This window comes from Haliotis asinina, chromosome 9 (assembly GCF_037392515.1).
Source record: "Haliotis asinina isolate JCU_RB_2024 chromosome 9, JCU_Hal_asi_v2, whole genome shotgun sequence".
Taxonomy (NCBI): Eukaryota; Metazoa; Mollusca; class Gastropoda; order Lepetellida; family Haliotidae; genus Haliotis; species Haliotis asinina.
In genome coordinates, this window is record NC_090288.1 from 7,159,114 (window position 1) to 7,174,806 (window position 15,693).

The following is a 15,693-nucleotide window of genomic DNA, read 5'->3' on the forward strand; positions in this document are numbered from 1 at the left end:
ATAGTAAGACTCTTTGTGCTTAAAGAGTTGTCTCCCTTGAAATTCACAAGCTCTTTAATGGTGACAAGACTACAACTACCAGGTATTGAAAAGACATGAAGCGCAGTTTCTCCTTGCTTCATATTTAGAGATGTTATGCTCAGATGTAAAAACTAAACTAAATAGGCTAAAAAAAACACTACTAGCATGGTATGTTTAAGGTATAATCTTTTACTGTACATCTTTGTAACATGTTGGCAAATGTGCTGCTGGATGAAGAATCCTGGCAAAAAGTATTGTCCCATTTCTTTCAGCCAAACAAATACTTTAAATATGCCTACATGACCATGTATACATGGTTGGTTATGAAAAATAATGTTTACAATATCTTAATGTTTTCTGCTTTTGATAATATATGTATATGTGTTGACTCATTCTTTTTGGCTACATATGTATACACATTGTCGCTGCTGAGCATGAAGTCACAGGTATGTAGAAATAGGTAGACACTGATAGCTTGTTTTTCATGTTCATCCTGTTAACAGCCGAGACTCGACACAATCAGAAGTCTTGCCAACTGTTAGTGTCACAAGGGGAATAACTCTTCCTTCCTTCCCCTAGTAAAAGTCACTGGTGAAAGATTACATTCCCTCAATAGTAAAACAGTATCATGATGAACAAAATAAATCATCAAATGACTCCTTGTCTGTTACACAGTTTCCAATCTGCAAATACTTAGGTAACATATTTTTTTCGGGTGCTCTTCTTTTTGTGAGATTATTTCTTATTGAGTAATTTTTACAGGTAATCACTATGGCACCCCCAAACCTCCACGAGAACCAACCGGGCCAGTCCGCCGTTCCAACTCCACAGCTCAGCTTCCAAGCTCTCACCCATTTAGTGAAGGTAGACGGAAACGGACTAAAAGCACAAACGAGGGTGGCCCCTCACCTGTCCCCTCTAATGAAGAGTTGCCCCCACCGATGAGTCGAAAGAAGTCTCTGGAGCGAGCACACAGCGCCTCCAATCTGGGGCCACTCCCGTCCAACTGGGAAGTCGCCTTCACAGAAGATGGACAGGCTTATTACATTGAGTGAGTACAGTTGCTGTCACATGATGATGATGATGATGATGATGATGATGACAACGACGATAGCCTAAATGGTTATGATCTTCATAGATAATTGGTTAAACATCATCACAAATGTGAAAGGAATAAAATTTTTCAGTTTTACTTTCCAATTCAAAATTGTTGTTAATTGAAAAAGATAGAAATCTTGTGAAAGTTAACCTGAAGAAATGGTGAAAAAATCTGTACCCATGTCCAAGCTGGTGTTTAACTTTATGCCATACCCTTTACTCTTATGAATAGAAAATTGGCCAGTTGTAGAGGATTTTCAAGTATGCAATAATTATCATAATGGCATATATTTGTTCTTTAACATTTAATGTAGCTCTTTTAATGTTGAGGAGATTGTAGGAATTAGCTACTCATATACAGAAGCACACTTTTGTATGAGAGTCCAACCACAGCACTGTAGAGTGACCATGCCTAAGGACTATTCATCAATGTTTTCTAAGGAAACAACCCACCAGTGCTGGACTGATATAAACATCCTACCTTGTTAGCCTACTTGTGTCAAGATGATATCAAGCTGGCCACATTATCTCCCCTTGTTCTTTATGTCCATGGAGGAAAGCAGGCACCTGCTTGTGTTTTTGTGCTGCCATAATCTTGAAATCCCTGTGATATGATATTGTTAGCTTCATGAGACAAACTGCACTTAGGGGCCTTGTAGAGTGAAAACAGTCCAGTGTTGCACTCAGTTGACCTGATTTCATGGTATGGAATACAGCTGATGAGATATTTAGAGAAACTAAGAGGTTAGCCATTATCTGTCCCATGTCACTGAAAAGATCCTTTGGGTTACATCTGGTCTTACTCAGGCTTGTCTAATAAGGGATGATGCTTCAGACTCACTGACTTGGTAGATTATTGTCATATCCTACTTATGTAGATTGATGCCCATAATGTCAGTCACTGGATTGTCTTGTCTAGACTCTGTCACATGTTGTACATGAGCGTCAGACTTATAAACAAATAAATGTTTCCCAAGTGAATTTATTTTGTAAATTAAAGGAGCAGGAAGTCTTTTTGAGTTGTTGGTAGGTTATTCCAATTTTTATCCTCAGGTTTAATTTGTAATACGTAGACAAATTGTTGCTAATGAAAACATTAGCTCAGCTGTTACTGTTTAAATAACACCATATAACACCTTCCAAGATTCAGGAATGGTGGTTCATCTTTGTTTATTTGTGACAACACATTTACCAGTTTGTATTGATGAGAATTTTCCTTAGAACTTTGTCGCTATTGGTAATATGTGCTTGTATCTGATGGTAAGTAACTGTTGATGGCTTCAGCACATAAAACCCATTGTAACCAGTAGGTACTTATCATGTAAGATTTATCATCTTCCCTCCTAGGATGTTGTAGACATTGTGTCTATATCTTTAACCCTATGATTGATGGTGATAGGGTTTGGAAGAGGCCTTTTGAGAATGTACTAACACTTCCAAAAATGGCTCGATTGGGGTAGGGCAGTATTATTCCCTGGCTTATTGAAAATGGGCCGTATTATTCCCTGAGTCAATAAAACTTCTTTCATGTATACTTTAATGTCTCAAAGCACTAGCTGTAATGGCAACGGCAAGATGTGCTGTGCAACATGAGGATAGATATTGAAGTGTGGCATACACGTATTGGGTGTTTCACTCAGCCCAAAGGGACCAAAAGTGAGTTAATACAGGGCATTGAACTATGCGGGGGCTTACTAACTCGATAGCTGCATATTTTGTTGATGGCGGAAATGTGGAGAGGAATCCGGGCCTGGCTGTGTCCGCTTCAGGTGTGAGACACACAGGTTTGCAAGGTAGCAGTGACTATGGAGATATTCTGCAAGGTATAGAAGAGCAATTAAAGTCCTTGAACTCGAGGTTTACCAATTTCGAAACATCCCTACAAACAATTCGTGACGAGCAGAGCGACATGTGGCAAGAGGTGGACAAACTTACAGACGCAAACGCAGTATTATCACTTAAGGTAGAGCATCTAGAATCCCAGTCAAGGAGAGTCAAGGACCACATATTTACTCTTAATAGTATTATCCATGAACATCAGCGGAAGAAAGGGGGGAAGTTATATTGCCTTTACGTAGACTTTGAGAAAGTGTTTTATTCTATTAACAGAACGAAACTGTTATATGTTCTACTACAGTCAGGAATACATGGTAACCTCCAACGTCTTTTACGCAATATGTACACCAACGTGAGAGCATCTGTCAGAATTAATAAATTTCAAATGAGTGATGTATTTGATACATATGCGGGAGTCAGACAAGGCTGCATTCTATCACCGGTTCTTTTCTTGTTATATGTCGAGGAACTTGTTAAGGAATTGTTATCAAATGATACGAGAGGTGTGTTTATTAACGTACAGAGAGATCTTGTAGTGTTGCTATTTGCAGATGATGTCGTGATCCTTGCTGATTCTGTTGTCCAGGGAGGCGGTGGGGTAGCCTAGTGGTTAAAGCATTCACCTTGTCATGCCGAAGGCCCGGGTTCGATTCCCCACATGGGTACAATGTGTGAAGCTCATTTTCTGGTGTCCCAGGCCGTGCTAGAAGCGACGTAAATCTAAACTTACTCCCTCACTCACTCTGTTGTCCAGTTACAATGTAAGATAGGTACTTTAAATGAATAATGTCTGAAATGGGGCCTCAAGATAAATATGAGTAAAGTAATGGTTTTTAAAAATGGAGGTAAAATTCCCAATAGTGAAAGATGGTTCCTCAATGGCCAAATATTGGAGTTGGTCTCATATTATGAATATTTAGGTATCGTATTTTTTTGTAGAAATACATTTTCCAGCGCCTTTGAAACATTATCTATGCAAGTTGAATGAGCCCTAGATGTCATAAGGAAATTCATATTTAAATACAAAGAAATATCAATCCATGCAAATGTTTGCTGGGAAAATTCAACCAATTTTGCTGTACGGTTCTGAAATATGGGGCACTAGTATGAATAAGAAGATTGAAAAGGTACATTCAAAGTTCTTTATGTTACTGGTACAAACTAGGTTATTTCAGCTGAATGTGGATGTTTTCCACTATTTATTAATGCCCGCTGTTGGGTTATATCATTGGTGAGACAACCAATTTCACGATATTCACGATGAACATTATATGATACAGGAGATACTAATTGGGTTTCCTTCGTCAGAACTATTCTTTTCAGTCATGGCTTTCCAAAGGTATGGCTCGCTCAAAATGTAAGCAATGCAGAATATTTCATTGAAGTATTCAAATAGAGATGCAAAAATATTTATCAACAAGACTGGTACAATGAAATAACTTCATCTACATCTGTCAACTTTTATGCAGAATATAAATATTGTATTAATACAGAAATTTACTTTTCAAAGATTAAATCATCACAACTTAAGCGTGCGCTCACTAAATTTAGATGTAATGCCCACAATTTTATGTCCAAGCCATATGATTTGTCAAACTGTAAATGCAATAGATATCCTGTGTCCATTCTGTAATCTGTGGCAGGAGGATGAGTACCATGTACTACTTACATGCCTACAATACTCAGAAATTAGAGAAAAATATCTGCCTAATTTCTTTCATAACCAACCATCCAGACAAAAATTTTGTATGCTGCTCCTCACAGAAGATAAGGACTTATTGTTTAAGGTAGCTCTTGTGCTGTACCACATACTTAGGTTCAGAGAAATTAATGTAAATTACAAATTACAGGTTGCACATATATCTATTGTTAGGATTTTTCACAGATGTACTGTTGGACTCAGGTCCACACAGATACAAATAAACAATCTGTCTGTCTGTCTTAATGCCACAAAGAGTTACTTCCCTTTACATCAGTTCCTTACTGCTGAAATGCTTTTACTCTTATTGGCTGATTTTAATGTCGCCTACACTACTGAGGGGTAGATACCATCAGTAGTTGAATACATGTCTTTTATACTTGGTGTTTACTCATGGTTGTGGTAAAAGCATTGACTCCTTATGTAGAAGGCGCAGATTCAATTCCCCACATGTCTGGTGCCCCGTACCATGATATTGCTGGAATATTGCTAAATGTGGTGTAAAACCAAACTCACTGACTACTCATGGGCAGTGGGGTTGCCCAGTTGTTGAAGCGTGAGCTCCTCATGCCAAAGACCTGGGTTCGATTCCCCACATTGGTACAATGTGTGAAGCATATTTCTCATGTCTCCCACTGTGATATTGCTGGAATATTGCTAAGAGCATGGTTAGCTCACCATACTCACTTTGGCATTTGTTTTCTTCAGAAAGGGAGTTTTAGATCAAAGCCTTGGTTTATTTTTCTCGTGTCCTGTATCTCAAATGGATACATTGTAGGCTGGACAGCACTATTTATTCAAGACAGAGGCAGAGCGCTGGGGTGCCCTTTGGCTAAAGCATTTGTACCTCATGCCAATGACAAGGGTTGGATTCCCTACATAGGTATATTTCTAAACAACATTTCTGGTGTCCCCGACTCTGATTCTCCTCAAATATTGCTGAAAATGTCATAAAACTGAAATTGCTCAATTGAGGGAAATGGTTGTATTTTCAAGTCCGTAGTTCATTCAAGGATTTACGGTATGAAACAAAGTGAAGAACATTTACACCTGTGATCTAGATATGAGTAATGGAAACATCATGGCACACTGTACCTGACACAGGCGATGTAGAGTCACTATAAATAGACTCCAGTACTCCTGGTGTTAGTCATTCCCTGCTAAAATGGTTGTGATCTGTCAGGTGATAATAAACACTAGAGGCTAATATTTGATTGATATTCTTTGTTGCAGATGCCAAAATACATTATCTGGCCATTGTTCATGTCAGTGATCATCTTGATTGCACGTTCAAAACCATTTCTTAAGCTAGGTTTAGCTCATATCTCAATTTGATCAAATTGTTAGCAAGTCCTTTTGAAGTTATTTTCAGATATGAGCATCACGTTTCTGGGTAATGACTGACTATGTTGATTGTTCTCATTTTTTGCCTGAATTGCTTCATAATCAACAATTACAGTTAGTACTAATGGCCCTGTCAGAGACTTAGTCTCAGTGAGGTAATTGCTGATAATATACTGTAACAGCAGGCGTAGAACTTGCAGTACATAACACCAATTATTAAAGAATGGACCGTGAGAGTCACTGTGAAGACCGTATAACCTGAAAGGAGTATTTGACAATAAAAGAGTACAGTCAGTTTACATTCTGGACCAAACTAGCAGTTTATAACCCATGCTTTCTCTAAAGACCTCTGAAATAGTCCAGTGGTTAAAGTGTCAGCCTGTCAGCACTATAACAATGTTTTACTCTCCCACAGGGTCAAACTAAGACATGTTAACAGAGTATTCTTTTTGATCACCTACATGACATTTAGCACAGAGGTATGAAACAAGCATTGGTTGGCTTGGAATCAGGATATTGTGTCTGTGTGGTGTATTCAAGTTAAAACTGGCAATGTGTCCGGAAAGGTAGATCAGATGGATCTGAAGTGCATCATTGTATACATGAGAAATTGATCATTGCTCATTCTGTAAGACTGGTACTAGTACTTGATTATTTGCAAGCACTGCTATTAACAGGACTTATATAGAAAGCAGCTGTGAATTAGTTTGATATATACAAGACATATTAGTAAGATTCAGTGAATTTCAAAATGTTTGCCTGTAACTGGACATGCTAACATTGACAAACATTTATTAAAACTTATGCTTGGAGCCAAGTTTGTACAGGTGGACAAATTTTTGGATACAGAGAAGCCATTGTATAAAGACTGTCCCAGAGTTTCATACTGGTCTGTGAAGCGAGAGTCATCCTTCACTTGGAAGGAAGAGTGAACCCGACACCTGAAGTCCATGTTTTGAATCAAGGAATAGGAAGCCAGATGACATGGTAGCAGGGGTTTTTATATGGAGTCTGTTCATTTTCTGTGTTTCTCCATGATATGGAGACATGGTGTGTTTATTGGAGCCCCAGCTACAGTTTATTTGAAGCACAAACATACATTGTTGATTGAAACCTGTATACATACCCTCACATAGTCAAGATACGTTTGTGCCGAGCTTGAATTACTTGTTCACATGTGAAAATGTTTTTCTAAAAATTGAGGAAAAATATAATTTTTAAATTGGGTTAGCATGTGCCTAAATATCTTAAAAAATGTCAGTGAAAATTCAGACATGATTAGATTCTTTTCTTCCCAAAAGAGGTGTGCACTGTAAATGAAATTGAGTTTTTGAAAATTGAAATAATTACATTCCAGTTTATATTTTTTCAAATGATATAATGAAAACAGACCGTAAATAATGAGATAATTATTGTCATGTCCCCCAGAGACAGTACAGAGAGCTCTGTACAGGTGTGGGGCCATGTGCCAAACATTAGGATGATTTCATCACCATGCAATGCACTGTCAGAGAGCTAATCCCTGCAGTGTATACTGCATCACATTGCATGCCTGGAGTTTGCAGTGCAGTGCACTGTGGGTTGCAGACTCAACACAGCCAATCAGTGCACATTTCATATAGCACAGACATGAGATAATGTCTGTATTACCTTTGTGGTTTTGATTTGTCTGTTTTTCGCATCTGTTAGACAAGGCTTACAGTTTGGGTGGAGAATAAGTCTTGGCCACCTACATGAATAAATAAATTAAAGCTCAATACACAAATACGTTTGGAGACAGGAGGGTGTATTGAAGATTTAACAATAAATACATCTGTAAATGTTATTTTCATTAACAACAACTGCCACACAAATTGCCACAGTAGCTGAAAATTGCTCATGAAATTAATAACAATGTTCATTCACTTTTAAGAAATATTTTCACAGTTTGATTAATGTTGTAATATACTGAGAATGATCTTAATTAGAATCAATATAATATTAAAAATGGTGTAATAATTTTGATATTGTTTGTAAGCTCAAAATACTGATAAATTAAGGCAGGATTTACTGAATTAAGCTATAGCTTTTGGTATGGCTGGCAGACGGACATAAAATATCATCTTAATGACTAGATTCAGTGAAATGTAATGGTTCAATATTATTCGTTACAAGCAGCAGGATGGCTGTGGGGTTAGAGTGATTACTCATCATGCTTCAGACCCTAGTGACTATTACATCAGCGGAAACCAGGCTCCATGTTGAAGTGTCAGTTTTTTGTTCAGGTCAAGACGTGGAGTTAATTGCTTTTTTTTTGTTTGATCAGAACATAAAGCTTGAGTTAAGGGATGGGTGGCCAACTGTAGATAGTTGTACTTTATCTAGTTCCTTCTTAAGCATATATCATGGGCGTATGATTTAGAAGATAAACAATAAACATAGCTTTTGAACAGTGGATAAACAATAAACATAGCTTGTGAACAGTGTTGAACTAGATTGGAAATTCAACAGAGATTAATAAATTTTGGTGTGATATGAAATGTTAAATTTATCCCACATTTCAAGCTGTCATTTATGCTACGACCTTGAAAACAGATTTGTCCTTTCTATCATGTGTTCTGCACAGAATGTATTGCCACATCTTCCGTATGCAGAGAGCATCAACTTTGTATTTGTAATCTTAATTATGCATATAATTAATTAAGAATGCCCTCAGACAAAAACTGAAAAAGAAGCAGCCTTCTTTAATTACCACACTGATGTGGCCAGATATTCAGCGGTTTATTGTGATTTGATTATACCTGATTCCCAAATCAGAATCACGTTAATGGTAGAATCATGGTGTGTCATCACTGTGCAGCCCATGGATTTCATCAAAGTGATGATTATATTTCGTATTTCAATATTAAAGTATTTCGATTTTCATATTTCGTATCATGTGGCACTCTGTGATATGACTGAAATTATTTTAGACCGAATTCACTCTGTTCAAATTAGTGTATAGATTGTGTCATGATAATTTAAGGATGTAGTTGTGTAGCCAGCTGGTTAAGGCATTCGCCCATTGCACTGAAGGTCCAGATTTGAATCCACACATGCAGAAAAAGTGGGAAGTCTTGCTCTGGTATTTTCATGACGGTATGGACTGATATCTAATCTCTGAAATGAACTTATTTTACAATAAACATTCTAAGATCCAAGAGACATTTCTCCTAGGAAACCACAGTAATATAGACTTGCCATACATGATAAGATATCATAAATACTGGATATATCTGTTAAAGGGTCTGTATGACACTCACCATAAATATGGCACTGATTTCATGAAGTGGCTTAAATCCTCACACACTTTCTCATGATGGCATTGCTGACCCCAAACCTTACTGCTTCACCCCTAGAATGCACCATGAACTTGTTCAACCTGCAACTTGATGCTAGTTTTCATTGGTTTTAAATTCTGTTGTTATTCCATTATCAGCATCTGCAGAGATGCATGGGATGACAGGGACTGGGGTCTGAAGATCCTCTGCTTCATCATGTGTAGGGTCCATGATACTCTTGATGCGTGGATGTTGAAATTACTGCTCTTCACAGCACTGAGACCGTGTACCTTTAAAGTATGTAAACATCAAAGAGACATGTGACCTCGATGTTATGGCAGACCTCATCCTTATTGACCAGATAGAAGCCCATGTAACAAGCCCATGTTGAGTAGCGTGGTACACTTAACAGCAAGTGGCCCAGCTCACATCGGGAGTTAGTCTGGCTTCTGAGGCAGTTTGCATCTAGTTGCAGTTCACTCTGGCGTTTGATGACAATTCAGAGGGGTGCCCTGTGGTTGCCATGGCGAGAAGCTGATGAACCATAGCAAATGCTGCTCTGTTGAAATTAAATCTAATGATGAAAGTTCATTATCTGACTTTGAAGGGTTGTAGCCCTTTCGTGTTGGGACTTTAATTATGAAGTGAATAACCCTTTAAGTGTTAAAGACTTAATGATAAAATGGTTAACCCTTAGGCGTTGGCTACTTAGATATTAAAGTGAGTAATATTTGTGTGCAGGATGCATTAATCATACACTGAATCACTCTTTCACAGTTGAATGTTTTGATTTGGAAAGGTATAAACCTTTACTACAGTGTTTTATATCTTGATTATTGTGAACACGATCCTTTTGGTTTTGGATATTATATTTATATAATGTAGTAATGTGTCATATTTTGCATTATGATCATTAAGTGGCTCTTGGTGGTACTGTGGGCACATGTCTTGGTTTCATGATTTTCTGGATATGAAAATGGTTGTTATGGGTTACACATTCTTACCTGTCATGTCATAGATGTATTAATCAAGCTCTTTGATGTTTTCGGGGAGTAGTTTAGTTGAAATATTCTTTATTTAGAGCTTCATTTTATATCTGTTGTGTTCAGATGTCGATACATCGAAAACATGGCCTTTGCCTTTTGTCAGTGTCATTGTTAATGAAAATGACAAAAATGGACCAGGTGACAGTAATTCATGCGTATTGTTCTGTTGAGGACAAATTTGTATATTTAAATACAAGTACCCATCCCACAGATCTTCAGATGAAGTGTTTGTGCTATTTTAAAGATTTTTGATTGATTCTTCTTATAGTGATCCCTTCATGTGTTTTTGTTGGACAGAGAAAGTGTGATTGAAGTCTTAAATTTCTGTACTTTAGTAAGGGTGGAAAGATCTTCACACCAAGGCATGAAGTAAGTGTGGCTGTTTTCAGACTCCCTCACATGACATACTGTTAGTGAGAGGTTGTTGGCATCCAGTCAGTGACAGCATGACGACATGCCAATAGGACATGTTGTCGGTGTTGCACTTAGCTTACCGTGGCAGTTGCCATTTCTTATGTTCTGTGGAGTAGGTAAACATCATCTGCATGCCTTCATCAAAATTGTTATTTTTTATTGATAGGAATGTGGTTTAGTGGGTACTCAGGGATTTTTTTTTACCGGTTCTGAGAATCTATAGTCGCTGTCATTGTCTGTGATAGTCATACTCTGGGTTTCCTTTCTACTGAAGGTAAATGCAAGGCCCTGGACAGGTGCCTGTTCTTGTTTGTGATAGACTGTAGGGCTTTGGTATATTTGAAGCTTTTCCAGTATTTATGAATTACCTTGGTACTGATAGAACTGCAGTGTTTGTTAATTCTTGTGATTACCTGTATGTAACACTGTGTAATGCTCAACTTTTGAAAGGAATCAAAGTAAGTAATTACTTGTTTGCCGGAAACCATATTTGATTAGTATGCTTTTATGTGTTGTTCAGTGCCGCAATCAGCAATATTCAGTCTGTATGATAGTGGTCTGTAATTGATTCAGGACCAGATGATCCAGTGATTGAGATTATGAGCATTGATCTACATATTTGGGGTACGATAACATGTATCGACTCCGTCAGTTGACCTGACAATCCAGTCCTGTTAGCTGCCCCTGATGAGCAGCATGGTTTGCCAGAACATGGTTCAAATTTTGACCTTCATGGGATCAGACTGGCTGATTGGACTCGTTGACTTGGCTGATTGAATGTTATTCTACCAGAATGGCATAAATCATTGCTCACACTGTCTATCACTGGATTGAAGTGTCTGGACTTCTGCATTTACAAACTTGAATGTCAAAGACATTAAACTAAACAGCTACCTTTATTCCACTTTGTGACTTAATTTAGTTTTATCGTACTGTGCCACAGTCTTAAGGTTTAAGGTTTGCTTATTTATACTCATGGAAACACATGAAAGATCAGGTGTTCCTTTATTCCTATTCCAAGTTTCTGCACAAGCTATGCATTGCATTGTGGGTGAAATTCTGCAAATAAGGAAAGGAACACTTGTATTTTCATGTGTTCTCGTGTTTATTTGTTTCTGTGAGCATAGAATAAGTGTTGAGGGGAATCCTATCAAGACATACTGTCAGGTACTTTCTTGTTGCATTTGACTTTGATACATTTCATTATATTTGCGTAGGTTTCTCAATATGTGTTTGTGTGATATTCATCATCATCCCTTTGAAGAGTTGGATGGTATATTAGATGAATGTGATGGTGACCTGACTGCTTGCCTTCTGCTTTCAGTCACAACAGTGAGACCACGCACTGGCTGGACCCTCGTCTGGAAAAGCTTCAGAAACCTTCAGCCGATGACTGTGAGCAAGATGGTAAGTGTTACATTTTCTTTGGGACTGAGATTGTCGATGGTCTACTGGATGTTAGATATATGCTACATCATTACATCGTATGTCACAAGAGCCATCCAAAATGTGGATCTGACAGCTGGGGCTGTGGATTGATTGCAGGAACAATAATAGATATGGTCACAGGCTTGCCTGGACCATTCATGACTATGTCATGTGTGGATCGATAAGTGGCACAATAAATTGACTTTGTATTTCATGGTGGAGTGACTGTGATCATCAAAGTGATGGTTAGTTCACTGGTTAGTGTGTTTCCTCATCACACACTGTAAGAGTTTGAATCTCATATTGATTAAGGTGGTTGAGTAGCGTTGTGTTTAAAGTGCTTGCTCATCATGCTGACGGTCTGGGTTTGATTCCCTTCATAGGTACAGTGTGTGAAGAACATTTCTGGTGTCCAGAAGTAGGTAAAATCACTGCAATATTGCTGGAATATTGCTAAAAAGCAGTTAATTGAAAGATGTAACAGTAACGCTACAAAAAGTTTGTGCTTTTAAATCATCAACTGAAATCAGTGGTGAACTAGTTTATGGAAAACAGTGTGAAAGTTGATTTATTGTACTTGGCATCCAGTGTAAAGCAGAGATGTCCAAGCCAAGAGCCTGTGTTGGTCAGTTAGTAACTTTGGGAAAAGAAATCACTCACTGTGGTTAGTTATATTCTTGTCAGATCGACAAAACCATCAAATTAGTGATTAGTCTTTGCCATGAATTTGTACGATTGTGATTCCACATTGACAGTATTTAGATGTTTGCTACAGACTTGGAGCAAGGTGTTGCTCTATGAGTAGGCCAAGATACATTCATGGGAAACTGAAAAACGAAAGTCAGAGCTACAGACATTTGGAAACCTTATTTTTCTCAAATGTTATATCTTAACATTACATTGCATGGCTATTTTCATAGCTGTTTAAGTGCAGCTGCTCCATGCAGAAAAATATGCACTGCAGGGAAATTGCATCTTATGTTTTCGTTTATGACTTACAGATAGCACTTCATGAAAAGAATTATGTTACATTAATTTTATGTATATTTGTAAAGCAAGAGCTAGTTAGGCTTATGTTAAGAGCTGCAATCTCTGTACCTAATTATCCTGTGTTCACACTGTAATGTCTGCTATGTGATTATATGGAGAGGTTGTTGGCTGGAGAGCAGCAATCAGTGTTGTGTGCAGCCAATGGAACACTGCACTGTTGTTGCACGTCACATTAACTGCAGATGACCCATGGTGAAATACGACCATTATAGTCCCAGAGACAAGGGTTCCAGAGCTGATAATATCTGCTCCATTGCTTAAGGCTATGGCACAATTGATCATGCCTTGTTAAATGTTTCAGTGTTAATCAGTATTTCACAAATTGGAAATTCCCTTTTTTGGGCTAAATTTGAGTTTGATTTCAAATTTTTAAAAACTCATTCTGAAAGGTTTGGTTATTATTTTTCAAATTAGTGTAAATTAAGAACATACTTTGAATAAGTTGGAATAAATTCCTCATGAATGTTTTAAGATTATCAGTTAATTAAGACATAAAAATAAGCAGGCATTCATCATGCAAATGTCATTGTCTATCAGGTTTAATACAGACTCTGCCAGATGTCTGCAATTAACTACCAGGAAGAGGAAGAGAAATCTGAAGTTGATTCAAAACATCTGTTTGGAATAACTGACTTTTTTGGAATTTGAAAACTCTACCGAGAGTCATACCATTCCACATGGCCGAACTGGGTACATTGAAGCTGCTGTCTATGTTTATTTATCAGTTAAGTCATGGCACATATGGGACGCCTATGTGAAGTCTCTTTGTTTGGGATGTGAACACTCCTGAACAATTCAAAATGTCAACTGGTTTGACTGGGTTTAGTTAGATTATACCTGGAACTGCTCCCCCTCAGTGTCTGCTTCTTGGTCCGACTGCTGTGCTGGATGTGGGATTCACTTAAGTTTAATCTTTCTTTCTATTGGACTGTGATCCACTGTATCTTTTTGCTGTTCTGTTTGGTATATATCTCAAGCATATGTCACTTGTGAAAATATATATATTCTTGGTCAGAATCTGGTCCCTCGACCTGCACGAAGGCTGTCTTGAATGCTGGGCCCATGGTTAAATATATATTGTATCAAGGCAAGTCTAGATAAGCGAACAGTCTGTTATTTATTATTTTTTGGAAATTATCATTACACTTTTTAGGTTAGCGACTTGTGCAAGTCTGTCTGGACTTGCAACCTGTGCTGGTCATAAAAGATGTCTTGATGGAGGGAGGGATAGGGATGGTGACTTGGTCATGTGTCATCATACCCTGTTGGTGTGGATCATTGCTCCTGATATCTGTCACTGAATTGTCTGGTTCGAATTCTGTTGGAGCAATGGGGTGGCCTTGTGGTTAAAGTGTTCACTCGTCACACTAAAGACCTGAGTTTGATTCCCCACATGGGTAAAATGTGTAAAGCCCATTTCTGGTCTCTTCCACCGTGATATTGCTGGAATATTGCTAAAAGTGGCATGAAACCCAATTTGCTCACTCACTCACTTTCCCACTCATTCTAATTCTGTTATTTACAGACTGATGTCATATATCTGGATGTATGGTCTAACAGCAAAAACTAAGTCTCATTCCACACATTCCATTAAACATACTTTTGAAAGTCGCGATGTGTGTGCATTTCTTTATGTGATGAAATAACCATATATGCAGTGACGTTGTTGCTTCATGTGGAACACATCTTCCATAAGGCATGTTAAAAACAAGAAATCTGAGATGTCCCATGTCACATTTGTGAAAGAAAATGGCTGAAAATCCAATAATGAAATGTTTGTGGCCTTGGGAACTGATATTTATTAATGAAAGTTGTGTATTACACATATTGTTATAATTGCTTGTTGCTTGAATGATTGTTGCAAAGAATAACATTTCCAACCTGAACTTTGACTGATATTTGCTAGCTCGTTACATTGAGTCTGGTGTGATGTGTAACATATGGCGGAATTGAGAAGGGAAAATAACCTGTGTTTCCTATTTTTGGGGCAGTTGTAGTTCATCAGTTTGGGGAATTTCATGTCAAATTGTAGTTTATTATATTCTCAGCGTTACCCATTTCCCTCTTTCACAACACAAGATGTTGTTATTGTCAGTCCATGCTTGTCATTGTTTGAGTTGTTCAGTTGATTAATTCCACTTAGTTCTGGAGTGAAGGCAGTGCGGTAGCTCCGTGGTCAGAGTGTTCACTTGTCATACTAAAGAACTGGGTTCAGTTCCCCGCATGGGTACAATGTGTGAAGTCCATTTCAGGTGTCCCCACTGTATAAAATCATACTCACTCACTTTTTCACTCAACATAGATGCTGCTGCAACTCAAGTATACTGATTCGGAGCTAACAAGTCCTTGTTTTGTTCCTTCAATACCAAAGTCAGGCAGGGTGACAAAAAGTATCATACTATTATAATTTTTTTTAAAATGTAGCTTGGGATCAGACCATCAACCTTCCTTTAAGTAG

At 37.9% G+C, this 15,693-nt stretch overlaps 1 protein-coding gene across 11 annotated transcripts in view; it reads left to right on the top strand.

The window, feature by feature from the left end:
* LOC137295704 (membrane-associated guanylate kinase, WW and PDZ domain-containing protein 1-like) overlaps positions 1–15,693 on the top strand; it is a 137,050-nt gene that overhangs the window by 32,781 nt on the left and 88,576 nt on the right. For all 11 annotated transcript variants that reach the window (XM_067827208.1, XM_067827209.1, XM_067827218.1 and 8 more), the window contains exons 4-5: positions 784–1,072; positions 12,082–12,164. In XM_067827208.1, the coding sequence (XP_067683309.1) occupies positions 784–1,072; positions 12,082–12,164 (372 nt within the window). The remainder of the gene's footprint in view (positions 1–783; positions 1,073–12,081; positions 12,165–15,693) is intronic.